Raw genomic sequence first — 24282 nt, forward strand, 5'->3', positions numbered from 1 at the left:
GGAGGTGGAGGAGGAGAAAGTAGAATGATCCCCCTACCACTCTACTCTTAGCCTGTATTCTCTTCAACCCCATCCTGAGTTGCTTCTGTACCATCTTAAGACATACCTTGATCCTCTGTGTGCATCTGTAGCTGAGGATTTATGAGATAAATAAGAATACATTCTGGATGTTGGTTCTTTCATAACCTTGTCTCTTCCATTTTTTACCAGAAGCTCCAGACCTGAGCTAAGGTGCGTGTTTTAATTGTGTGGGTTATATGTTTGGGTTCAGAGTACAGAGAGAATAGCATGGCATGTTAATAATATGCAAAAGCTTTCTCTGAAGGACAATGTGATATTGATAACTGTTAGACCTATTTTCTCATGGGTATCAAGCATTGATCCCACTGCCCCATATCTCCAGAAAACTCAAAAGAGCCACAAATAAACAGAGCAATGGTATATTCTCAGATGAACAAAACTGCTGTGGTACTCCTTCCTCCTTCCTGCTTAAATGATTTTTTGTCCAAAGGATATGAGGTGTTGTCTATAGGTGGGGCCCTGTCGTAAATGGTATTGTTTTTGTCCATTTTGAGTCTCTCACAGTCTTATTCTGTAGTAGTATGGGGTGCGGCTAGTGAGGGATGCAATAGTTTTGAAGCAGTTCGGAAAGAGCATTTTTCTCGAGGGCCTGCTTACTTGAATTTTTATTTTCTATTTTGTTTACCCATCCCTCCCCACCATATCCAACATGGAGTCACAGCACTATTGCTGTAAGACCCTTAGTTAAAAGAGTTTAATTTTACTTGAGGCTGAATGAAATACAGGTTTGTTTTGCCCTAACCACTTGGTGGATAGCAGTGCATATGTGCCATCTCTCTCTGCTGCATTAGTGTTCACTTTGTTGCAAGTTAGGCATATTCAGAAATTTCATTGCTCTTGCAATGTAAAGGAGTTACTTAATGCATTTAATTGCTTGTTCAGTAAACTATTTACATGGGAAGAGATGACTTAATTGAAATTTCAACTGCAGAATAAAAAATAGAGAGTTTTTAGAAATCCCACTGAATCTAAGTCCTGGAATGAAAGTGTTTTGTGATACTTGAAGCTGAAGAGAGCTGTAGAACAATCTAACATTTATCCTTAATAAAAAAGTCTTTAGGGATGGTTATAAATATTTGACAAATGGGGGAAATTTCATAGTCTTTGTGAGCTTTGGTAATGTGCCCTTGTGGGCCACCTGTTTTGCAGGGGTAGAACTATAATACAGTGAGCTGATTTCAGGTTACTGCTTTCATTTCGTGTGCCATCACATTTAATTCAGTAGTTCATATTTCTATGAAATGCTTGCTAAAACTAAGAAATGAGTCCAAAAATGTTTTTCCCTTTTCTGTGGAATACAGCCCTTGGGTGCAAATTCCTTAAGGTCTGACTAGAAATCCATATAGTAATTGAGATGCTTCCTCTTGAAATGTAACTTTTTGTATATTGTGGTCATATTAAGTGTTGCTGGGGGCCATCAGTAAGAATTACAGTATGAGTACTCAAGACCTTTGAGGTATCTGGTTACTGCTATTGGTGTATAATTTTTCTACTTAATTATTATATAGAACCTTTAAATTACTCCTAGAAGCTTAATGTTGATAGGAAGCTCATGACATAAAATTGAATACTTTTTTAAAATGATGAGTATTAAAAAGGCTATTTTTTTGGTAGGAGGAGATACAGGAATTTAAAAATGGTGAGTCATTTACAATTCTAGAAAATTTAGCAACTATGTATTTGAGTAATTTTTAGAATTAAAATAGTAAATGTGACATTGATGAAGGCATTCTAAAATTTTGCTGTCTTGAAAATATGACTGATGGTTATGGAAGAAATATGTAATGGATCCTAAAACCTAAGAGTATGATATAACATTCTGATTTTGTTCTCATTAAAGTTCAAGGGGGAAAGTTTTAGTATTGGAAATATCTCTGTGGGAATAAAGAATTTATTTTGTGTGTTATTTTCCATTTTCTGTCTTAAAATTACATGTTTACGAACTATTTTATTTGTTTTAAATATGTTTTGTTGGACATAGAAATTTTGAAGTTATTTAATAGAGAAATATCTTATGATTAAAGGTTTTTCTCAATTAAAATTTGAAGCCAAAATAATTTCACATAGCAATTTAAGGGGTCTGTTAAACTTGTAAAGCTATGTCTGTAAGTTTTTAAAAACATTTTATCATGAAAAATTTTAAATCATACAAAAATGTTGAAGTAATTTTACAGTGAACACTCATATATAGACCACACATATTTTCCAATTTACATCTTATTGTACTTGATTTATCACCTATTTGTCCAGTTCTCCTGTCTTCTCTCAAATGGATATCCATCTTACTTTTTCATGCATTTTAAACCTGCAGAAATAAGTATACTTTACCCAGAAACACGTCAACATACATATCATTAGCCAGAGTTCAGTATTTACTTGATTCTTTTTTCAGGTAAAATTTACATATAGTGAAGTGTATAAATCTTAAGTATCATTTGACGAATTTTGACAAATGCTTACATCTACATAAATGAAACTCAAATAAAAATATAGAACATTACTATTACTCCTGAAAGTGCCTCTTCCCAGTCAATCCCCAGACCCAAACCCCAGAGACAACCATGGTTCTGATATTATTTTCCTCCATAGATTAGATTTTTTTTGTTCTAGAATTTCACATAAATGGAATAATGCTCTTTCAATTACCATCCTGTTTTTGAGATACATTCATGTTGCCCCATTATCAGAGGTTCATTCCTTTTTTTTAATTGATGAGTACTGTCCTATTGTAAAGATATACTACAGTTTGCTTATCCATTCTCTTATTGATGGACTTCTGTTTTTTTTTTTCTGGTTTTGGGCTACTATGAATAAAGTTACTGTGAACATTCTTCTAAAAGTGTTTGTATAGATTTGTTTCCTTTCTTTGGGTAAATAGGAATGAAATTGCTGGTGTGTCTGTAATTTAAAAAATTGAATTCGTTATTGAAAAAATTATTTTTAGTTATGTTTACCACTGGACTACAATTCATTTTTAATTTATGCCTTCTTTTTTCATTTCCACTTACTACTGTCATAGGCCAGATGATCATACCTTAGTAGATTTCAATAGTTTAGTTGGTTCTCTTGCCTCAAGTCACTTCCCCACTTCATCCAGCACAAGGCTAAAAGGTGAAAAGACTTATGTTTTGACACTTTAATTGTTCAGAAATCTCCATTGGCTTGCTGTTGCCTACTGTGTAGTTTCAAAAGGCTTTTTAATTGTGTCTCCACCTGGCCTTGTTTCTTATCTCTTCTCAACATAAACCCCATGTGTTCCTTCCTATACATTTGTGCCTTCATGTTTTTGCTTATACTGCTCCCACCTAGAATACTTCTTCCTTCCTCTCCATCTCCTGAAATCCTTCAAGTTCTTAAGATATAGCTCAAAACTTCACAACTAGGTTGTAGGCTCGCTGTGGGCAAGGATCATGTCCATTACTTCTTTTATATTTCAATGAATACCCATCATAGTGCTACAGACATAATAGACTTTTAGTCAATACTTAAAAATTTGATTGTCTGTATTGATGATTACAAATCAGTCTTTTTTCAGTATTTCTTTTTAATGTCCTGTTAGTAGGCTTTATATTTAAACAACTGCTAGATATAATAGTTTTTAAAATATTTATTTTTAAGTTAAAATGATATAGTTTCAATCTGTATGAAATACATATCAAAATTAGAAAAATAATATGTATTATAATTACATTGTAGTAAAACTGATAACCCTAGGAAATGAGTCATTTATTATAGATGGGCATTCCAAAACAGTGGAAGGCTTACTGTCAACCCTTTTAATGTTTAATGGCACACTATAAAGTGTACTAATACATATATTATGTACCTGCCTCTTAAATGAATGTGCTTCGTTTTCACTGCAGATGCTTATAGAAATGGTGTGAGGCTTTGGGCTGAGTGACTTAGTTTGTCTCTTCATGCAATGACTGCTGTTCCTTGCTGCTGAACATTTGGTTTCCTATGTTCACTGTGCCAACTGGGGCCCCTCTGGCTATGGTTTTGAGATAACAGGTGACTGACTGCTTCCTTCCAGAGCTGAGTTTCTGTCCTCAGTCTTTTGAACTTAAGCTCTCTTCTCCTTAATTGTAGGTGTATTTACAGCTCCCTACTCAGAACACTATTTTAAATTTCTGTTAGTCAGTACTACTGTAGTCCTTTTCTGCTGTAGTCCTTTTCCCTTGACTGCAGGTCCCATCACAGCTGTTTTTGTGCTCCACTACCCCCTACCCTCTTATATTCATGGTGAGGTAAAAGTAGGTTTACAGTTGTTTGTATGGAAAATAATACAATAATTAATAAATAATAATACAAGAATAAACCTGCTTTTGCCTCACCTTGTATATAATCTTTTCGTTTTTATGCTTCTTCATTATCCTGTCACTTCTAGACTTGTTGCATTTTATGGGAAGATGCTCTCCCTTTCCATACCCTAGAAGGCAATAAAAGCATGCCTTTCCTTTTGCACAATGAATTGGTCAGAGCATTGGATTCAATATTCAGGTGCACTGCCATTTATCTACTGCTGTCTATACTGTGGGGTGAATATAGGCTCTTTTTGTACTGCCAAAACTTTGTTTCTTCTGGGCTTGAGACTTTATTATATAGTGTTGGTATTGGGGATAATGATATTATTAATTTTATCATATATTACTATGTTATGAGGGTATATTTTGTTCCACAGTATAACTATATCTAAAATACTGTGTGGCACATTTAAGTTTTTTGTTTTTTTTTTTTTTTTACATTTAAAGTTTTTATTTTGGTAATATCATGATGGTAGGAATACAGAGCAGATCACGTGTCATTCTTTCATACCTTATATCATTTACTGTTGAAATAACCAAAGGTTGATATATGTATATATACACTTAATTTTTATCAACAGTTTACTCCTGACTCATTTTGTAATTTATAGGTCCCAAGGAATTCTGATATCCCAAATCCAGCTGTGGCTCAAAGAGAGGAGCAAAAAAAGATTGATGGAGCTGAACCTCTTACAGCAGAAGAGACTGAGGAAAAGGAAAAACTCCTCACACAAGTAAGATATTTTAAGTGACTGAAATACTTCAAGTCAACCAACAGAAAAAATATACAGATAAATTTATTATATAGGCTCAGTACCTTGATTGAACACACTAACAAACTCAGGGCTATTTTGTAAATGTTGAGACCAAATATCCCTATTTTTTGTCCTTTTTACAAAATACACCCTTTTGGAAATACCAAGAAATAACATCAATGTAAAATGTAAGTGTAAATTGGTAGAAAGAAAACATGTATTTTATTAATTATAATAAAGTCACTTAATTCACTTATGAATTCTGACAGACAGCAATTACTAGCATATTCCTGAACATTTAAGTTTATTTTATTGAGTGATATGAAATTATATTTTAGTAATATTTTATGTAATAATGTTATAATTCTCAAAATGCCTTTTATCCTTTCTTGGAAAGAAATTTAATACAATGAGAAATTTCTGAAAAATTTTTAACATATTTTATTGTTTATGCTATTAGAGTTGTCCCAATTTTTCCCTGTTTGTTCCCCTCCCCCCTCCCACCTCCCACAGGCAATCCCCACACCAGTGTTCATGTCCATGGGTCGGTCATGTGTATAAGTTCTTTGGCTACTCTATTTCCTATACTGTACTTTACATCCCCGTGGCTATTCTGTAACTACCTATTTGTACTTTGTTTTTTAAAGCATATTTATTGATTATGCTGTTAGAGTAGTCCCAATTTTCCCACTTTGCCCCCCTCTGCCTGGTACTCCCTTTCCCTCCAGCTGTCCCCAACTTAGTTCATGTCCATGGGTCATGCGTTAAATTCTTTGGCTTCTCCCTTTCCTATACTATTACTGACATCTCCCTGTCTATTTTCTACCTACCAATTATGTTTTTTAATTCCTGCACCACTTACCCATTTCTCCTTTCTCCTCCCAAATGATAACTCTCCAAATGATCTCCATACCTATGATTCTGTTCCTGTTCTGGTTGTTTGCTTAGTTTTTTTGATTGTTTGTTTTTTAGATTCAGTTGCTGATAGTTGTGAGTTTGTTGTCATTTTAACACTCATAGTGTTACTATTCTTTTTCTTAAATAAGTCCCTTTAACATTTCATGTAATAATGACTTTGTGACAGTGAATTCCTTTAGCTTTAGCTTTACCTTGTCTGGGAAGTATTTTATCTGCCTTTCCATTCTAAATGATAGCTTTGCTGGATAGAGTAATCTAGGTTGTATGTCCTTGCTTTTCATCACTTTGAATACTTCTTGACAGTCCCTTCTTGCCTGCAAAGTTTCTTATGAGAAATCAGCTGATAGTCTTATAGGCACCCCTTTTTAGGTAACTCTCTGCTTTTCTCATGCTGCTTTTAAGATTCCCTCTTTATCTTTAACGTTTGGCATTTTAATGATGATGTGTCTAGGTGTGATCCTCTATGGGTCCAACTTGTTTGTGCTTGCTGGACTTATATGTCTATTTCCTTCACAAAATTTGGGAAGTTTTCTTTCATTATTTTTTCAAATAAATTTTCAGTTTCTCCTCTTCTTCTGGCATGCCTATGATTCAGACGTTGGTACGTTTAATGTTGTCCCAGAGGTTCCTAAGCCTCTCCTCTTTTTTTTTTTTTTTGTTGCAATTTTGTTTCTTCTTTCTGTTCTGGTTGAATATTTATTTCTTCCTTTTGTTCCAAATCATGGATTTGAATTCCGGCTTCCTTCCCTTCACTCTTGGTCTCCTGTATATTTTTCTTTATTTCACTTTTTGTAACCTTCATTTCTTCCTTTACTTTTTTGCCATATTCTATGAGGTCTCTGAGCATCCTGATCACCAGTTTTTAGAACTCTATATCTGATAGGTTGGCTATCACTGTTTTGTTTAGTTCTTTTCCTGGAGTTTTGTTCTGTTCTTCCATTTAGGCCATATTTCTTTGTCTTTTTAATTTGGCAGCCTCCCTGAGTTTGTTTCTTTGTATTAGGTAGAGCTGCTTTTACTCTCTGTCTTAGCAGTGTGGCCTGTGTAGAAAAGGCACCTGTAAATTGTGTGGTGTGGAGCCTTAGGTAATTGCCAGGGTGGGTCCACTCACTTCACTATTTGTAGCTCTGTTTGTGGTGGGGGGCTTGGAGAGGGGACAGTGCCGCTGCCTGGCTTCTGGTGATTTGCTTGGCACTTTACCCATTTCCAGTCACTTCACCCACTTCCCATGTGTGATTGGTGCCCTTCCAGTTGCTGCCCAGGGATCTGTGTATGTTCTAAGACCATGCAAGCTCTTTAAGGGGAAAAAAATCCTGCAGTTTCTTCTGCCACCCTGTGTGGGCTCTTTAAGTGGCAAAAATATGGCTGTTTCTTCCACCATCCCAACCCCCACTGGTTTTTACAGCCAGAAGTAATGAGGGTCTATCTTGCTGGTGCTGGAACCCAGGGCTGTGAGGTCTGGCCTGAGGCTGGGATCACTTTCTCTGAGAGTATTCCTCCCGATTTTTATCCTCAACACCTGTGTGAGGGATCAGCCTGTTTTGCATCTCCACATCTCTTCATCTCCTACCAGTCTGGATGGATTTGGTTTCTTGTTTGATTTCATAGTTGTAGGACTTCCATTCAGATCCATTTCTGATGGTTCTGAGTGATGGTTGTTCTAGCGTTAGTTATAATTTTGATGTAGTTGTGTGAGGAGGTGAGGCATGTTGACCTAGGCCACTATGTTGGAGAATCTTCAGATTTCTGAAACATTTTAAGGCAATCATTATATAATTAAAAGCTAATAGTTCCAACTTCCTGTCAAGATGGCAGTATAGGCAGACATGGCTCGCCTGTTTGCACAACTACATCAAAATTACAACTAAAATAGAAAACATCCATCACTCAAAACCATCAGAAATCAAGTTAAGTGGAATGACAACTACAGAATTTAAAAAACACATCCATCCAGACTGGAAGGAGTGGCGCAGACATAGAACAGGCTAGTCTCTCACCCACCTGTGGAGAATAAAATTTGAGAGGGATATCTTGGGAGTGAGGGGTCCCAACCCCATGCAAGACTCCCTAGCCTAGGGTTCCAGTGCCAAGAAGATAAGCCCCCACAGCTTCTGGCTGCAAAAACCAACAGGGATTGAGTCAGTGGAAGAAACTTCTGGAGTCCCAAGCAGTTCCTCTTAAAGGAACCCACACACAGACTCACCTATTCAGACATTCTCCCTTTGAGCTCCAGCAGCAGGGTAGTAGCTTGAAATGCACCAGTGGCATAAAGGAAGGAACTGAAGTGTTTGGCATCAAGGCAAGCAGAAGTCTTTGTTCATTTTCTAAACCCTCCCTCGACAGAGCTGGCAAACTGGTGCCATATCCAAAACTCCGTCAACCTGGCTAACATTGTTTGACCCACCTTGGAGATCTCCAGAGACTTCGTCCCACCCAAGCTCCTTTTCCATATGAAAGGCTGGTCTTGGCTCATACTGAGCAACTTCCTAAATCCTCTCAAACACGCAACAGCTTACCTCAGTGAATCCCAGGCCTGGCACTAGCAGCAGCCAGCCTAAATCCACAGCTTTATGTCACCTGGGAATCTCCAAGCCCAGCACAAGTAGCAACCATCTCAGATTGTTTTATAGCTCAGGCAAGATGGCCCTGGGCAGAACACAGGTGCGGGGTGACCTTGGCTTATACCACATGAGAAACCACTGGGCCAGCACACCCGGTAGATAGCTACAGACCATGTCAGTGTACCACCACCCTGCCCCTGCACAGCTGATTCTCCACAGAGGGCAGTGGTTGGTGGTACGTGGTCACAGCCAGTCCTTGCAGCTGACTGGCTTGGGTAAATCCCTCCCACTAATCTACCAACAGCAACCAAGGCTCTACTGCAAGAGGAGGATGTACTCAGCACACATGAAGGGCACACCTCTAGTACCTAGCTTGGGTGATAGGGGAGGCTGGATCACTGGACCATACAGGACACCTACTATGTTAGGCCACATGACCAAGATCGAGTCAAAGAATCTTAACCTAATACAAAGAAACAAACACATGGAGACAGCCAAAATGAGGACACAAAGAAACATGGCCCAAATGAAAGGTCAGATCAAAACTCCAGAGAAAGAACTAACCACAATGGAGATAAGTAATCTATCAGATGCAGAGTTCAAAACACTGGTTATAAGGATACTCAAGGAACTTAGTGTGGACCTCAATATCATAATAAAGATCCAGTCAGAAACAAAGGATACATTCAATTGAAGTAAAGAACAATTTTCAGGAAAACAAAATAGAGTGGATGAAGCTGAGAATCAAATCAATCATTTGGAACATAAGGAAGCAAAAACAACCAATCAGAACAACAAGAAGAAAAAAGAATGAAAAGTATGAAGATAGTATAAGCAGCCTATGGGACAACTTCAAGAGGTCCAACATTTGCATCGTAGGGATGCCAGAAAGAGAAGAGAAAGAGCAATAAATTGGAAATATATTTGAAAAAATAATGAAAGAAAACTTCTCTAATTTGGTTAAGGAAATAGACATGTAAGTCCAGGAAGCACAGAGAATCCCAAGCAAGATAATTACAAAGAGGCCTACTCCAAGATACATCATCATTAGAATGCCAAAGGTTAAAGACAAAAAGAGAATTTAAAAAAAAAAAATATATATATATATATATTTATTTATTTAATTTTTTGTGAGAGGGGGAAAGGAGAAAGAGAGGGAGAGAAACACCACTGTGTGGTTGCCTCTCACTTGCACCCCCAACTGGGGACCTGACGTGCAACCTAGTAATGTGCCCTGACTGGGAATCGAACCAGTGACACTTGGCTTACAGGCTGACGCTAAATTCGCTGAGCCACACCAGCCAGGGCCAAAAGAGAATTTTAAAAACAGCAAGAGAAAAGAAGTTAGTTACATATAGAGGAGTTCCCACAAGACTGTCAGCTCATTTCTCAAAAGAGACTTTGCAGGCTAGAAAAATTGGCAAGAAATATTCAAAGTGATGAAAAGCAGGGACCTACAGCCAAGATTGCTCTACCCAGCAAAGATATCATTTACAATTGAAGGGCAGATGAAGAGCTTCCCAGAGAAAACTAAAGGAGTTCATCATCACCAAACCATTATTATATGAAATGTTGAAGTGACTTATTTAAGAAGAAGATCAAAACTATGAACAATAAAATGGCAAAAAATAGATATCTTTCAACAATTGGAACTGAAGACAAACTAAACAAACAAGAAGAACAGAGATGGAATCATGGATATGGAGAACATTTTGATGGTTGCCAAATGGGAAGGGGATAGGATGAATGGGTGAAGAGGTGAGGGGATTAAGAAGTACAAATAGTTACAGAATTGTCAGGGGATATAAAGTACAGTATAGGAAATGGAGTAGTGAAAGAAAGTATACACACGACCCATGGGCATGAACAATAGTGTGGGGATTACCTGAGGGAGTGAGAGGTGCTGGGTGGGGGGAGGATCAAAGGGGGAATAATCAGGACAACTGTAATAGCATAATCAATAAAATATGATTTCAAAAAAGAAAAAAACTAATAGTTCTTAAATAGGAAGCATTTCCATTTGAACAAAATATTAATGTTTTCTGTTCATTGTTGCTTTAATGACTTTTATGTCATCCTTCCAAAATAATTTGTAGAAGTTGAAAAAGTTATAGCATAAAGAACCTTGGAAAATAATAAAAATGCTTACTGAATGATATCACATTAGTATAAAAAGTTGACAGCAAGATTTATTTATTCAACAAATTCTTTTGAACAATATGTAAGGCATGGTGGTAGGAAATGTTCCACATTAATTATTGAAAGATAGTTTTTATATTCATATCTTATTTATTATGTAGGTGTTTTTTTTTGTTATATCTTACAATTTTATTGAATGCATTTTTAGAAATTATGTTAATAATTTTTAAACCAAATGCCTGGAAGTCCTAAAGTTAAGTTTGAAATATTATTGCACTTGGCTGAATATTAGGAGTTACCATAGAATAAAACATTTAATATACATGTTTTATTTTAAAAATTTATTTCCTGGACATAAAAATAAAGTTATGGTCCTAGAGTGCTACTTGGTTTGCAGTATATTGGGACTATATAATATAATGTGTATATAGAGTCTCAACTGAGAAATTGCTTAAGTTTGTAGTTAGAAGTAAAACCAATTTTTTGCCCCTTCTGGTAGTTGAATCAATCTTTAATCATCTTTATTTGCTGCCCTAAGTAATTGTTTTAAAAAAATTTATTTAAACTAACTAAACAAAATTCAAAACAGTTCACCCATTTCTCCTATCCCCTACCCACTGCCTTTGGCAACTGTCATGGTTCTGTCTCCATGAACTTAGTTTTTTCTTTTTTAAAGATTCCATGTATAAAAGATCATACTGTATTTGTTGGTCTCTGACTTATTTCACTTAATATAGTGCCCACAAGGATCATCCATGCAGTCACAACTGGCAATATTTTATTCTTTTTTAAGGCTGAATAATATTCCACTGCCTTCCTTATCCATTTATCCATTAATGGATACTTAGGTTGTTTCCACATTTTGACTTGTAAATAGAGCTATGATGAACATGGGGGGGGTGTATATCTTTTTGAAATGGTGGTTTCCTTTTCTTTAGATAAATACCCAGAAGTTGAATTGCTGGATCAGTTGGTGGTTTTATTTTTAAACCTTTGAGGAACTTCCACGTTATTTTCTGTAGTGGCTTCACCAATTTACCTATCTGCGAACAATGTACAAGGGTTCCCTTTACTCCACTTCCTCATCACTTAGTTTTACAATACTCTTTTTTTTTAATATGTTTTATTGATTATACTGTTACAGTTGTCCCAATTTCCCTTCTCTCTGCTCCCCTCCACCCGGTGGCCACTCTCCCTCCAGTTGTCCACCCCTTTTAGTCCATGTCCATTGGTTGTGCATATAGTTCTTCTCAACATCTTCCTGTTTACTCCGTTCCCTCCTACTATGCTTCTTAATTCCTGTACCATCTCCCTCCCTTCCCCCACTCCCCCTCCCTTCTGACCTCCCCCCAATATGTTCTCCATACCTATAGTTCTTTTTCCACTCTCATTGACTATTTAGTTTGCCTTTGTTTCAATTCCCTAGCTTCTGTTGTTGGATCTTGTGATGCAATTTTCATTTTAATGTTCATAGTTTTGATCCTCCTTTTTCTAAACCAGTCCCTTTAACATCTCATATAATAGTGGTTTGGATCTATGGAACTCTTTCAGTTTAATTTTGTCCTGAAAGCACTTTCTCTGCCCTTCCGTTCTGAATGACAATTTCGCAGGACAGAGTATTCGTAGCTGTAGGTTTTTGATTTTCATTACTTTGAATATTTCTTGCCAGTCCCTTCTTGCCTGCAGGGTCTCCCTTGAGAAGTCAGCTGATAGTCTAATTGGGACCCCTTTGTACATGATGCTTTTCTTCTCTCTTGCTGCTTTTAAGATTCTCTCTTTATCTTTAATTTTTGACAATTTGATTATAATGTGTCTTGGAGTGGTTCTCCCTGGGTCCAGTTTTTCTGGAACTCTCTGTGCTTCCTGGACCTGTAAGTCTATTTCCTTCCCCAAGTTCGGGAAGTTCTGCTTTATTATATTTTCACTTAATTTTTAAATTTCTAGTTCTTCTTCTTCACCCTCTGGCAATCCTATAATCCATATGTTCAATCTCTTATAGCTGTCCCAGAGGTTTCTGATCCTCTCCTCACTTTCCTTGCTTTCTATTTCCTCTTTCCACACTGGTTGACTGTTCCTTCCCTATGTTCTGATTTGTTGATTTGATCTCTGGATTTTATTTCCTCACCACTTGTCTCGTATGTGTTTTCGTTCTTTTCAGTACGAGTGGCTTTCAATCCTTTCTCATCTTGTTCCAATCTTTTGTTAATTCTGTAAGCCACCTAGTGACTATAGCTCTGAATTGAGCCTCTGTTAGGTTTCTTATTTGTTCATCTGTCAGATTCTTCATCTGCTGCCTGGTGAGCTGCATCACTGGGATTTCTATAGTTGTCTGCCTCGTTTTGACAGATTTGTGTTTTGCTTTGCTTCTTGGGCAGGCTATAAGGGGCGGAGCCTGTGTACTCAGCACAACCCGGCGACCAGTGGCGATCCGCAACTGTTTTCACAGCGCTGTGGCGCTTTGTGTGGGGGCGGAGGTCCAAGATGGATTCCTGCCGTTATTCTCCACTGGGTGACCAGGATTCGTCCTCCTGCCCTCTGGGCCTCCCTGTCTGAGGCAATGCGGTGGCTGCTTTTCCCAGCGTTGGGGTTGCGAGCTGCCAGGGCTCAACTGCAGCCGGGATTTCTCTCCCTGCCGCTGTCCCTGGTGCTACTGCAAACAGCACCGCCCACTTTGGCTCTTCCTACCTGTCCGACAAGTGTCGCTGGTTTATAACTTCGTACGTTGGACTTCCGTGTAGTTTTGTTTTCTGGAATTTCTAGTTATCTTTTGTTTTGAGGTAGTTGTATTCCTTTCTAGTTGTAAAGGGAGACCGAGCATGTCAGTCTAAGCCTCCATCTTGGCTGGAAGTCTACAATACTCTTTTTGATACTAGTCATTCTAACATGTACAAGTTGATAACTCATTGTGGCTTTGATTTGCACTTCCCTGGAGATAATGAAGTAGAGCATTTTTTCATGTGCCTGTTGGCCATCTCTATGTCTTCTTTAGTAAAATGCCTATTCAGATCTTCTGACCATTTTTAATCAGATTTTTTTTTTTTTTTTTTTTTTTTGCTGTTGAGTTGTATGAGCTATTTTTATATTTTGGATATTAGCCCCTTGTCATATACATGATTTGTAGGTTTCCTTCTCATTTTGTTGATGGTTTCCTTTGCTGTGTAGAAGCTTTTTATTTTGATGTGGCTTCATGTGTTTATTTTTACTTTTGTTGCTTTTGCTTTTGGTGTCAGAGTCAAAACATCATTTCCAAGACACACGTCAAGGAGCTTATCATTTATGTTTTCTTCTAGGAGTTTTATGGTTTCAGGTCTTAGTTTCAAGTCTTTAATTCATTTAGAGATAATTTTTGTATATGGTATAAAATTGTGGTTCAGTTTCATTCTTTTACTTGTGGCTTTCTGATTTTCTCAGCACTGTTTATTGAAGAGACTGTTCCTTTCCCATTCTATGTTCTTGACTCCTGTGTCATAAATTAATTGACCATATATGCATGTTTAAAAAACTCATGGCAGTACAAAGAAAAATATGAGGTCATTTGAAATCTTTATCAACTAAAGGCTAGGGATAGTTTTGCACTATTGAGAATACCACATTTATGTGGGTTGGGACATAAGGAGTGGAAAACACATTACAGGGGTATTGGTCTTGTGACTTCACAGTGACATGCTAATAATACTGAAGAGTTTTAAAATACTGGTTAAACTGATTTATCTTTTAGTAAAGAAATTTAGTGGGCCCAATATAATTCTGTTTATAAGAATTCTAATTTGAATACAATTTTGAGAGAAATTATATGCTTGGAATGATATTAAAGGCTACAAAATATTTTTTCTTTCCTTTTATCCTCCATGTTTTTCTGATATAATACATCCACATTCTTCCCTTAATTTACATGGGAATAGAGCTGTGAAAAAAACATCGAGCCCTGACCTGTGTGGCTCAGATGGTTGGGTATCATTTCACAAAGTAAAAGTTCACCAGTTTGATTCCTAGTCAGGACACATTCCTGGGTTGCAGGTTTGGTCCCTGGTCAAGGCACAAGAGGCAACCAATGTTTCGCTCTTGCATCGATGTTTCTCTTCCTCTTTTTCTCCCTCACTTCTTCTTTCTCTAAAAATAAAAAATAAAAAAAAGAAAAGGAAAAAAACACTGAAGTTCTGGAATACCAGGACTTCATTTATATTAGTATTTTTACTTTAATACATTTGTATTTTAATGTAGTAGGCATCTATAAAATATGGAATTAAAAACTGTACAATATCTTGAAACTGTAATTCTGTTTTTAATTTAGAGAGAAGTACATTCTCTGCATAATATAAAAGCAGTTATTTTTGTAAATAACACTCAACTTTTGATTCCAGTATAAAAAACCTGGGATTTTATGAGGAGGAACATTTTAAGTCTTTTCTAAAAAATGAGTTACTTAATTTTTAAAGTATATTTTATTGACTATGTTGTTACAGCTGTCCCAATTTTTTTCTCTTTGCTCCCCTCCACCCAGTACCCCCATTCCCTCCAGCAATCCCACCTCACTTAATTCATGTCCATGGGTCATGCATATAAGTTCTTTGGCTTCACCCTTTCCTGTAGTATTCTTAACTTCTCCTTACTTCGTACCAACCAATTATGCTTAATCCCTGAACCATTTTCCCATTTCTCCCTCTGCCCCCTTCCAGCTCATAACCCTCCAAATGATCTTCATACCTATGATTCTGTTCCTGTTCTGGTTGTTTGCTTAGTTTGTTTTTATTTTTTACACTCAGTTTTGATAGTTATGAGTTTGTTGTCATTTTAATGTTTACAGTTTTAATCCTCTTTTTCTTAAATAAGGACCTTTAACATTTCATATAATAATGGCTTGGTGATGATGAACTCCTTTAGTTTTACCTTGTCTGGGAAGCACTTTATCTGCCCTTCCATTCTAAATGTTAGCTTTCCTGGATAGAGTAACATTGGTTGTAGGTCCTTCCTTTTCATCACTTTGAATACTTCTTGCCAGTCCTTTCTTGCCTGCAAAGTTTCTTTTGAGAAATAAGCTGATAGTCTAATAGGCAGTCCTTTGTAAGTAACTTTCTTCTTTTGTCTTGCTGCTTTTAAGATTCTCTCTTTATCTTTAAGCTTTGGCATTTTAATGATGATGTGTATTGGTGTGGTCCTTTTTGGTTCTAGCTTGTTTGGGACTCTCTGTGCTTCCTGGACTTGTATGTCTTATTTCCTTCACCAAAGTTGGAAAATTTTCCTTCATTATTTTTTCACATAATTTTTCAATTTCTTGCTCTTTCTCGTCTTCTTCTGGCACCCTTGTTATTTAGATGTTGTCACGTTTAAAGTTGTCCCAGAAGTTCCTAAGCCTCTCCTCCTTTTTTTCAATTCTTGTTTCCTCATTCTGTACTGGTTGACTGTTCTTTTCTTCCTTATGTTCCAAACCATTGATTTGAACCCTAGTTTACTTCCCTTCACCATTGGTTTTCTGTGGATTTTCTTTCATTTCACTTAGCATAGCCTTCATTTCTTCCCTTCTGCATTTGCTGTATTTAAGCATATCTGTCAAGCCTGTGAGCATCTTTATCACCAATGTTTTGAATTCTGTGTCTGTTAGGTCGGCTGTCTCCTCATCTGTTAGGTTGGTTATCTCCTTGTTGCTTATTTCTCCCATTGGAACCTTGATTTGTTCTCTGTTTTTGGTCCATACTTCTCTGTCTCCTCATCTTGACAGGCTTCTGTGTTTGCCTCTGTGTCTTAGGTAGAGCTGTTACTCGTGTTACAATGTAAGGGGTGGAGCCTTAGGTATTTGTCAGTAGAGGGCGACCTGTTTCACCATTTTGTGGTGCTATATGTGGGGAGGGGTCTGATGGGGAACAATGCTTCTTGCTCAGCACTCGCTCCTTTTCCAGGTGCTTCTCACACTTCCCGTATGAGACTGGCACCTCTCTAGCTGCTGCTCTGGTCGTGGTTCCCAGAGTAGATGGGTCTATGGACATTCTAGGACTGTGAGGGCCATCTAAACAAATGGACTCTGCTGAGAGACTGGCAGTTTTTTCCTCTGCCCCAACCCCCACTGGTTTTCACAGTCAGAAGCAATGAGGCTTTATTTTCCCTAGCACTGGAACCGTGAGCCACCTGGTCTGATCTGGTACTGGGAGCGCTTCCCAGGTGTCCCTCCCTACTTTTTTAATGTGTCACTGTGCTTTCCACTGGCCTGCTGTGCCAGTGCTGCTGCTGCCGCCACTGCCACCACCGCTGCTGCCACCACCGCCACCACTGCTTCCTCTCCACCCCAGCTTCACGCCTCCTACCTGTCTGGATGAGTATTGCTTTTTTGTATCTTTGTTTGTTGGACTTCCATGCCGCTCAATTTTATGAAACTTCTGGTTGTCTCCAGTTTTGATGTGGTTGTATTCCGTTTTAGTTGTGGAAGGAGATGCAACATGTCTATCTAGGCCTCCATCTTGGCCAAAGTCCTTAAGTATTTTAAACAGTTTTGATGTATCGTTGTATAGAAATAAATAGAAAAATAAATGGATTTGTTAATTTAACCTTGATTGATGATGGTTAATTTTTTTGTTCACAGGGATTCACAAACTGGACCAAGCGAGATTTTAACCAATTTATTAAAGCTAATGAGAAGTATGGAAGAGATGACATTGATAATATAACTCGAGAGGTGGAGGGCAAATCCCCTGAGGAGGTCATGGAGTATTCAGGTTTGCATGTAATTTAAAATGTGGTATTTAATTGTAATCTTATTCACTTCTTTAGTGTCAATTTAATTGTTCCATTGTTCAGAGATCTTTTAAACTTTTAGGAATAAAGTACAGGTGAGAGTATAAAATTTAATTATATTTCTATGAAAAGATTTTAATATTTATCAAAACAAAGTGACTGCTATTGCCTATAATAGTTGGTTAATGGAGCAAAGTAAACCCTGATGAAGCAAGGCTATTGGATGAGCATTGACAAAATATGTTTCTCATTTTCTTACCTCTGGAATTTGGTCCTTTTCTGGGTAAGTCTGAGACTTCAGGTTCAGCAGATTGAATTGGTGTCTTTCTAGGTCATCGTTGAAGTAGAGAATTGCTATTAGGCCCTTTTAGGTCCTCATACACCATCAGGTTTCCAATCAACTTGAGGCACATCGGTGCGGGTTCCATTAACTCCAGGCAAGCTGGAATAGATAAAAATACTGCTTGAATAAATATGCTGTTTGATCTTAGAATCATGCCCCTCTATTATTCAGCTATGTTTTCGGTCTTGACCAGAACTAGGTTAGCTGCTGAAGCGCATGGAGTTAATATAATTCCTGTGTTTATTTAACCTTAGGCTTCTGAAATGTTTTATTAAAAATAGGTAATTATGTCTAGGAAATTTTTTATATGTAGAACAGGAAGTTTCTAACTTTCAAATAGGTTGAACTCTCAAATTTAGTCTAAATGTTAGCTGTTCAGCACGTTTTTTTCTCATAGAAACAATGTTACAAAATAGGTTTAGGTTTCTATGTGAGCTCCTCAAATCTATTTAGCTTAATTCAAATTCTGTGGAAGAAACATTACAATACTAATAAATATATCAGGGATTAATAAAGGCCAGGACCACCTCTTAAATGAACTGTAGTGCTAGTGCTTGAAGAAATCCAGGTTTAATTAAAGAATACTTTAGGGGTTGATTATCTTGATTTTTTAGTTCCTATAATAAAAATCAAGTTTATGAACTTTCTATTCCTTGATACCAGCATAATATTTCTGTTACTCTTAAGCTTTATCACATAAGTTGAAGACATTTGAGGGCTTAGAGAGGGGAAAATAGACGAGAGGGAGAAATTTTAGCAGCAAGAGGTAAATGAAAGGAGTGTAAAAAGATAGGTGCATAGTGATTTTCTGAAGTAGAATTTTCTTCAAAATAACCATCAGGTTCAAAATACACCATCAGGTTTCCAATCAACTCCAGGCACATCGTGTGGGTTCCATTAACTCCAGGCAAGCTGGAATAGATAAAAATACTGCTTGAATAAATATATGTGTATATGTGTATATGAATTTGCAAGAAAACAAGTGATTCAAAAAGATATCATGTCAGATGTTTTCTCAAACTTGACACCAGTTCTAATGGCCTGACTAGCTCAGGACAGCTTAATTGGGGCACTGTCAGAGGGTGGGGAGATTGGAATGGGTTAATGTAGTTGGTTGCAATAAGAGAAGAAATGAATATAATTGGCTGTTCATGACTGTCTTATACATAGCAGGCATTTATTTAATTATGTTTTGAATGAATAAGTGATGGAATGAATAATGAGTGCAAGGTGCTTATAAAAATCAGAGCATGCTAACATTTCTTTCTTGACAGGCTTTAAAAATTAAAAAATTGAGAATGTAAAGTATGTCATTAAAAAGCCTTTTCACTGAAGTCATTATTGTGGCCAGATTATTTAGCTCATTTATAAAATTTGGGTGGCTTGGTGTTTTGTTTTGTTTTTTAGAGAATAGGCTATTTCAACTAAGTTAAAAAAAAAAAAAAAGCTACATACAGGTCATTGGGAATATTGTAAGGTCAGCGAGTGGTTCCAAAAGTGAAGCAATGGTTTCATTAGAATTGCTGCTTCATAGGATGTTTGAATAATCTGTTGATAATGGTTTTATTTTTGCTTATGCTTTCTAGGAATCTATATTCTCTATGTTAATATGGTCACCCTTTCTCCTGTTTCATTTTATGTGTTAGGTCCCTTCTATATCGTGTTTGGAAAAAAGTATCACCTAAATCGGTATCTGTAGTATCTTGAAATCTTATCATTTAGGATAGATAGTTAAAAATGCCATAATATTTCATGACAGGAAACTCACTAACCTGAAACCTTCTTGTAAGTGGTCTTATTTTAAGTGAAAAATTAGGGTATTTAATAATTGAACATATTATATACAGAAGAATCTGAATCTTAATTTTAAACATTATAATTTTATTGTATCCTTTTCTGTTAATTATTTATTCTACAGTTCTTTAGATTCTTTTTCTTAAGATGATAGCATTCTAAAGTAATTAACTGTTTTTCAGCTGTATTTTGGGAACGTTGCAATGAATTACAAGACATTGAGAAGATCATGGCTCAGATTGAACGCGGAGAAGCAAGAATTCAACGAAGGATCAATATCAAGAAAGCCCTGGATGCTAAAGTACTATATTTCATAATTGTAAAATTATTATTAGGTTGTTTTAACTGACATGGTGATTAGCTTTGACTTACCATTGCACATTTAGTTAAACCAATAATTTGTTTAAATCCACAGATTGCAAGATACAAGGCTCCATTTCATCAGTTACGTATTCAGTATGGAACCAGTAAAGGAAAGAACTATACTGAGGAAGAAGATAGGTTCTTGATTTGTATGTTACACAAAATGGGCTTTGATAGAGAAAATGTGTATGAAGAATTAAGACAATGTGTACGGAATGCTCCTCAGTTTAGATTTGACTGGTTTATCAAGTCTAGAACTGCAATGGTATGTATTCCTTTCTTACTTTTTTCTTCCCACTTTTATTTTAGAAATGTCACATATTACATATCTTTCATTTAGATTCACTAATTGTTAACATGTACCACCTTGGATTTCTACCCTCCACCCCTATATGTGTATATATACTTAGAATGTATATATTCATGTAGAATCTATATTTAGAATTCAGAAATGCCTATCTGTGTTTTATATTTATAAAAATATATATCTTTATTGCTGAACAATTTGAAAGTAAGCTGTATGCATCATTAGTGTTCACCTCTAAATACCTCAGTGTTCATCTAAAAATAAGGACATTTTCCTGTATAACCACAATATCATTTTCTACCTGAAAATGTTAACATCAATTCAGGTAATATTATACAGTCTATGAACAAAATTTTCAGTTGTCCTAAAAGTGTCTTTCATAGCCGTTGTTTAAAGTTTATGATCCAAGTTCACATAATTCATTTGGTTGTTGAGTCTCTTTAGTTTCTTTGAATTACAACTTTTTGTTTGCTCACTGTTAGACTTAGATTAAGTATTTTTGGCAAGAGTGATACATAAGTGATATGTACTTCTTATAGTATCATATCAGAAGGCACATGATCGGTTGTTACTCTTATGGTGATGCTAATTTTTTTTAAAGTATATTTTATTGATTATGTTGTTACAGTAGTTCCAGTTTTTTTTCCCTTTGCTCCCCTCTGCTCAAAACCCCCCTTCCCCCAGCAATCCTACCCCCTTAGTTCATGTCCGTGGGTCGTGCACATAAAGTCTTTGGCTTCACCCTTTCCTCTATTATTCTTAACTTCCCCCTGTCTATTTTGTACCAACCAATTATGCTTCTTAATCCCTGTACCATTTCCCCATTTCTCCCCTTTCCCCATCCCAGCTGATAACCCTCCAAATGATCCCCATACCTATGGTTCTGTTCCTATTCTGGTTTGCTTAGTTGGATTTTGTTTTTATTTTTTAGATTCAGTTGTTGATAATTGAGAGTTTGTTGTCATTTTAATGTTCATAATTTTGATCTTTTTCTTAAGTAAGTCCCTTTGACATTTCATATAATAGTAGCTTGGTGATGATGAACTCCTTTAGCTTTACCTTGTCTGGGAAGCACTTTATCTGCCCTTCCATTCTAAATGATAGAATAGAGTAATCTTTGTCGTAAGTCCTTGTTTTTCATCACCTTAAATACTTCTTGCCAGTCCCTTCTTGCCTGCAAAATTTTTTTTGAGAAATCACTGATAGTCTCATAGACACCCCTTTGTAGGAAACTCTGCTTTTCTCTTTTTGCTTTTAAGATTCTCTCTTTATCTTGAACCTTTGGCATTTTAATTATGATGTGTCTCGGCATGGTCCTTTTTGGGTCTAGTTTGTTTGGGACTCTCTGTGCTTCCTGGACTTGTATGTCTATTTCCCTCACCAAATTCGGAGAGTTTTCCTTCATTATTTTTTCACATAAGCTTTAAATTTTTTGCTCTTCCTCTTCTCTTTCTGGCACCCTTGTGATTTGGATGTTGGCACGTTTAAAATTGTCCCAGAGGTTCCTAAGCCTCTCCTCCTTTTTTTCAATTCTTGTTTCCTGTTCTGTACTGGTTGACTGTTTTTCTCTTCCTTACATTCCAAATCATTGATTTGAACCCCGGTTTCCTTCCCTTCACCATTGGTTTTGTGTGAATTTTCCTACGTTTCATTTAGCATAGCCTTCACTTCTTCCCTTATGTGTTTGCCATATTTAAGCCTATCTGTCAAGCCTGTGAGCATCTTTATCACCAGTGTTTGACCTTTGCATCTGTTAGGTTGGCTGTCTTTTCATTTGTTAGGTTGTCCTCATCGCTTAGTTCTCCCACTGGAACCTTGATCCGTTCCCTCTTTTGAGCCATACTTCTCTGTATCCTCATCCTGACAGGCTCCTGTGTTTGTTTGCCTCTGTGTCTTAGGTAGAGCTGTTGCTCCTGTTATGTTTTAAGGGGCGGAGCCTTAGGTATTCATCAGTAGAGGGTGACCCGTTTCACCACGTTGTGATGCTGTTTGTGGGGGAGGGGTCTGAGAGGTAACAATGCCCTTTGTTCAGCACTCGCCTCCCTTCCAAGCATGGGACTGGCGCCTCTCCAGCTGTTGGCCCAGCTGTTGTTCTCAGAGTGGGTCGGCCTGTGGACGTTCCAGCACTGTGGGGGCCCTTCAAACAAGCGACTCCACCGAAAGACCAGCATGACAGCCTCTTCCTCTGCCCCAATTCCCACTGGTCTGCACAGTCAAAAGCAATGAGGCTTTATCTTCCCCGGTGCTGGAACCATGAGCTGTGTGGCCTGGTCTGGCGCTGGGAGTGCTCCCCAGGTGTCCCTCCTGACCTTTCAAAACATGTGACTGCACTTTCCACCAGCCTGCCACCACCGCTGCCACCGCTACCATTGCTGCTGCCACCGCACCACATCCTCTCTGCCTCAGCTCCAAACCCCCTTATCTGGATGAGCACTTCTTCTCCATATCTTTGTTTGTTGGACTTCCATGCAGCCTGACCCTTTGGAACTTCTGGTTGTCTCCAGTGCTGAGGTAGTTGTATTCTTTCCCAGCTGTGCAGGGAGATACAACGTGTCTGTCTAGGTCTCCACCTTGGCCCGAAGATTCTAACTTTTTTAAAATTTAATCTTTATTGTATTTTTTCCATTAATATCTAGTCCTATTACATCCCCTCCCCCCAGAAATCACCACACTGTTGACCATTTCTCTTTTTTTTATTTGCTCATCCCTTCACCCCCTAACCTCCCTTCTTCTGCAGCTGGCACCTTGTCCTCCATCTATGAGTCTGTCCCCATTTTCCTTGTTCAGTTTGTTCATTAGATTTCACATATGAGTGAAATGATATGGCATTTGTCTTTCTCTAACTGGCTTATTTCACTTAGCATAATGTTTTCCAGGTCTATCCATACTGTTGCAAAGGGTAAACTTTTCTTCTTTTCTACAACCAAGTATATTCCATTGTGTAAATGTCCCAAAATTGTTGTATCCACTCATCTACTGATGGACACATGGGCTTCTTCCATATCTTGGCAGTTGTAAATAACACTGCAGTGAACATAGGGGTGCTTATGTTCTTTCAAATTAGTGTTTTGAGTTCCTTCAGATATATTTCCAGAAGTGGGATCACTAGGTCAAAACGAAGATCCATTTTTAATTTTTTGAGATATCTGCACACTGCTTCCCATAGTGACTGCACCAATCTGCATTCCCATGAGCAGTACAAAAGGGTTCCCTGTTCTCTACATCCTCTCCAGCACGTATTTGTTGACTTATTGATGATAGCTATGCTGATAGGTGTGAGATGATATCTCGTTTTTTTATAAAGTTTATTGTTTTTCAATTACAGTCGTCCAATTTTCTCCCATTGTTCTCCCCTGCTTCGCCCTCCCATCCCCGCTCCCATAGTCAGTCCCCACTTTGCTGTCTATGTTCATGGGTCCTTTATACTTGTTTCTTGACAAGCCCCTTTCCCTTCTTTCCCCCATAATCCCCCTCACCCCACGCCTCAGGTCATTGTCATTTTGTTCTTTATTTCCATATCTTTGGTTCTGTTCTACTCATTTGTTTTGTTCATTAGTTTCCACTTATAGGTGAGATCATATGGTATTTGTCTTTCACTGCCTGCCTTATTTCACTTAGCATAATATTTTCCAGTTCCATTCATGTTGTCACAAAATGTAGAAGTTTGTTTTCTTTCTACTGCATAGCATTCCACTGTGTAAATGTACCACAGTTTTTTGATCTACTCATCTACAGATGGGCACTTAGGCTGTTTCCAGCACTTGGCTATTATAAATAATGCTGCTATGAACATAGGGGTGAATAGGTTCTTTTGAATTGGTGTTTCAGGATGCTTAGGGTATAATCCCAGCAGTGAGATCGCTGGGTCAAAAAGCAGTTCAATTTTTAGTGTTTTAAGGAAATTCCATACTGTTTTCCAAGTGGATGAACCAGTTTGCATTCTCACCAAGAGTACAAAAGGACCCCCCATTCTTCACATTCTCACCAGCACTTG

The 24282-nt window shown here is 37.3% G+C and overlaps 1 protein-coding gene across 3 annotated transcripts in view; it reads left to right on the plus strand.

Annotated features, from left to right (window-relative positions):
- Window positions 1–24282, plus strand: part of SMARCA1 (SNF2 related chromatin remodeling ATPase 1) — a 122543-nt gene that overhangs the window by 60428 nt on the left and 37833 nt on the right. For all 3 annotated transcript variants that reach the window (XM_090264346.1, XM_090264347.1, XM_090264348.1), the window contains 4 exons: window positions 4997–5119; window positions 17330–17462; window positions 19801–19919; window positions 20034–20246. In XM_090264346.1, the coding sequence (XP_090120472.1) occupies window positions 4997–5119; window positions 17330–17462; window positions 19801–19919; window positions 20034–20246 (588 nt within the window). The remainder of the gene's footprint in view (window positions 1–4996; window positions 5120–17329; window positions 17463–19800; window positions 19920–20033; window positions 20247–24282) is intronic.

The sequence above is a fragment of the Furipterus horrens genome, unplaced genomic scaffold, assembly GCF_987537825.1.
Source record: "Furipterus horrens unplaced genomic scaffold, mFurHor1.1.pri manual_scaffold_17, whole genome shotgun sequence".
Lineage (NCBI taxonomy): Eukaryota > Metazoa > Chordata > Mammalia > Chiroptera > Furipteridae > Furipterus > Furipterus horrens.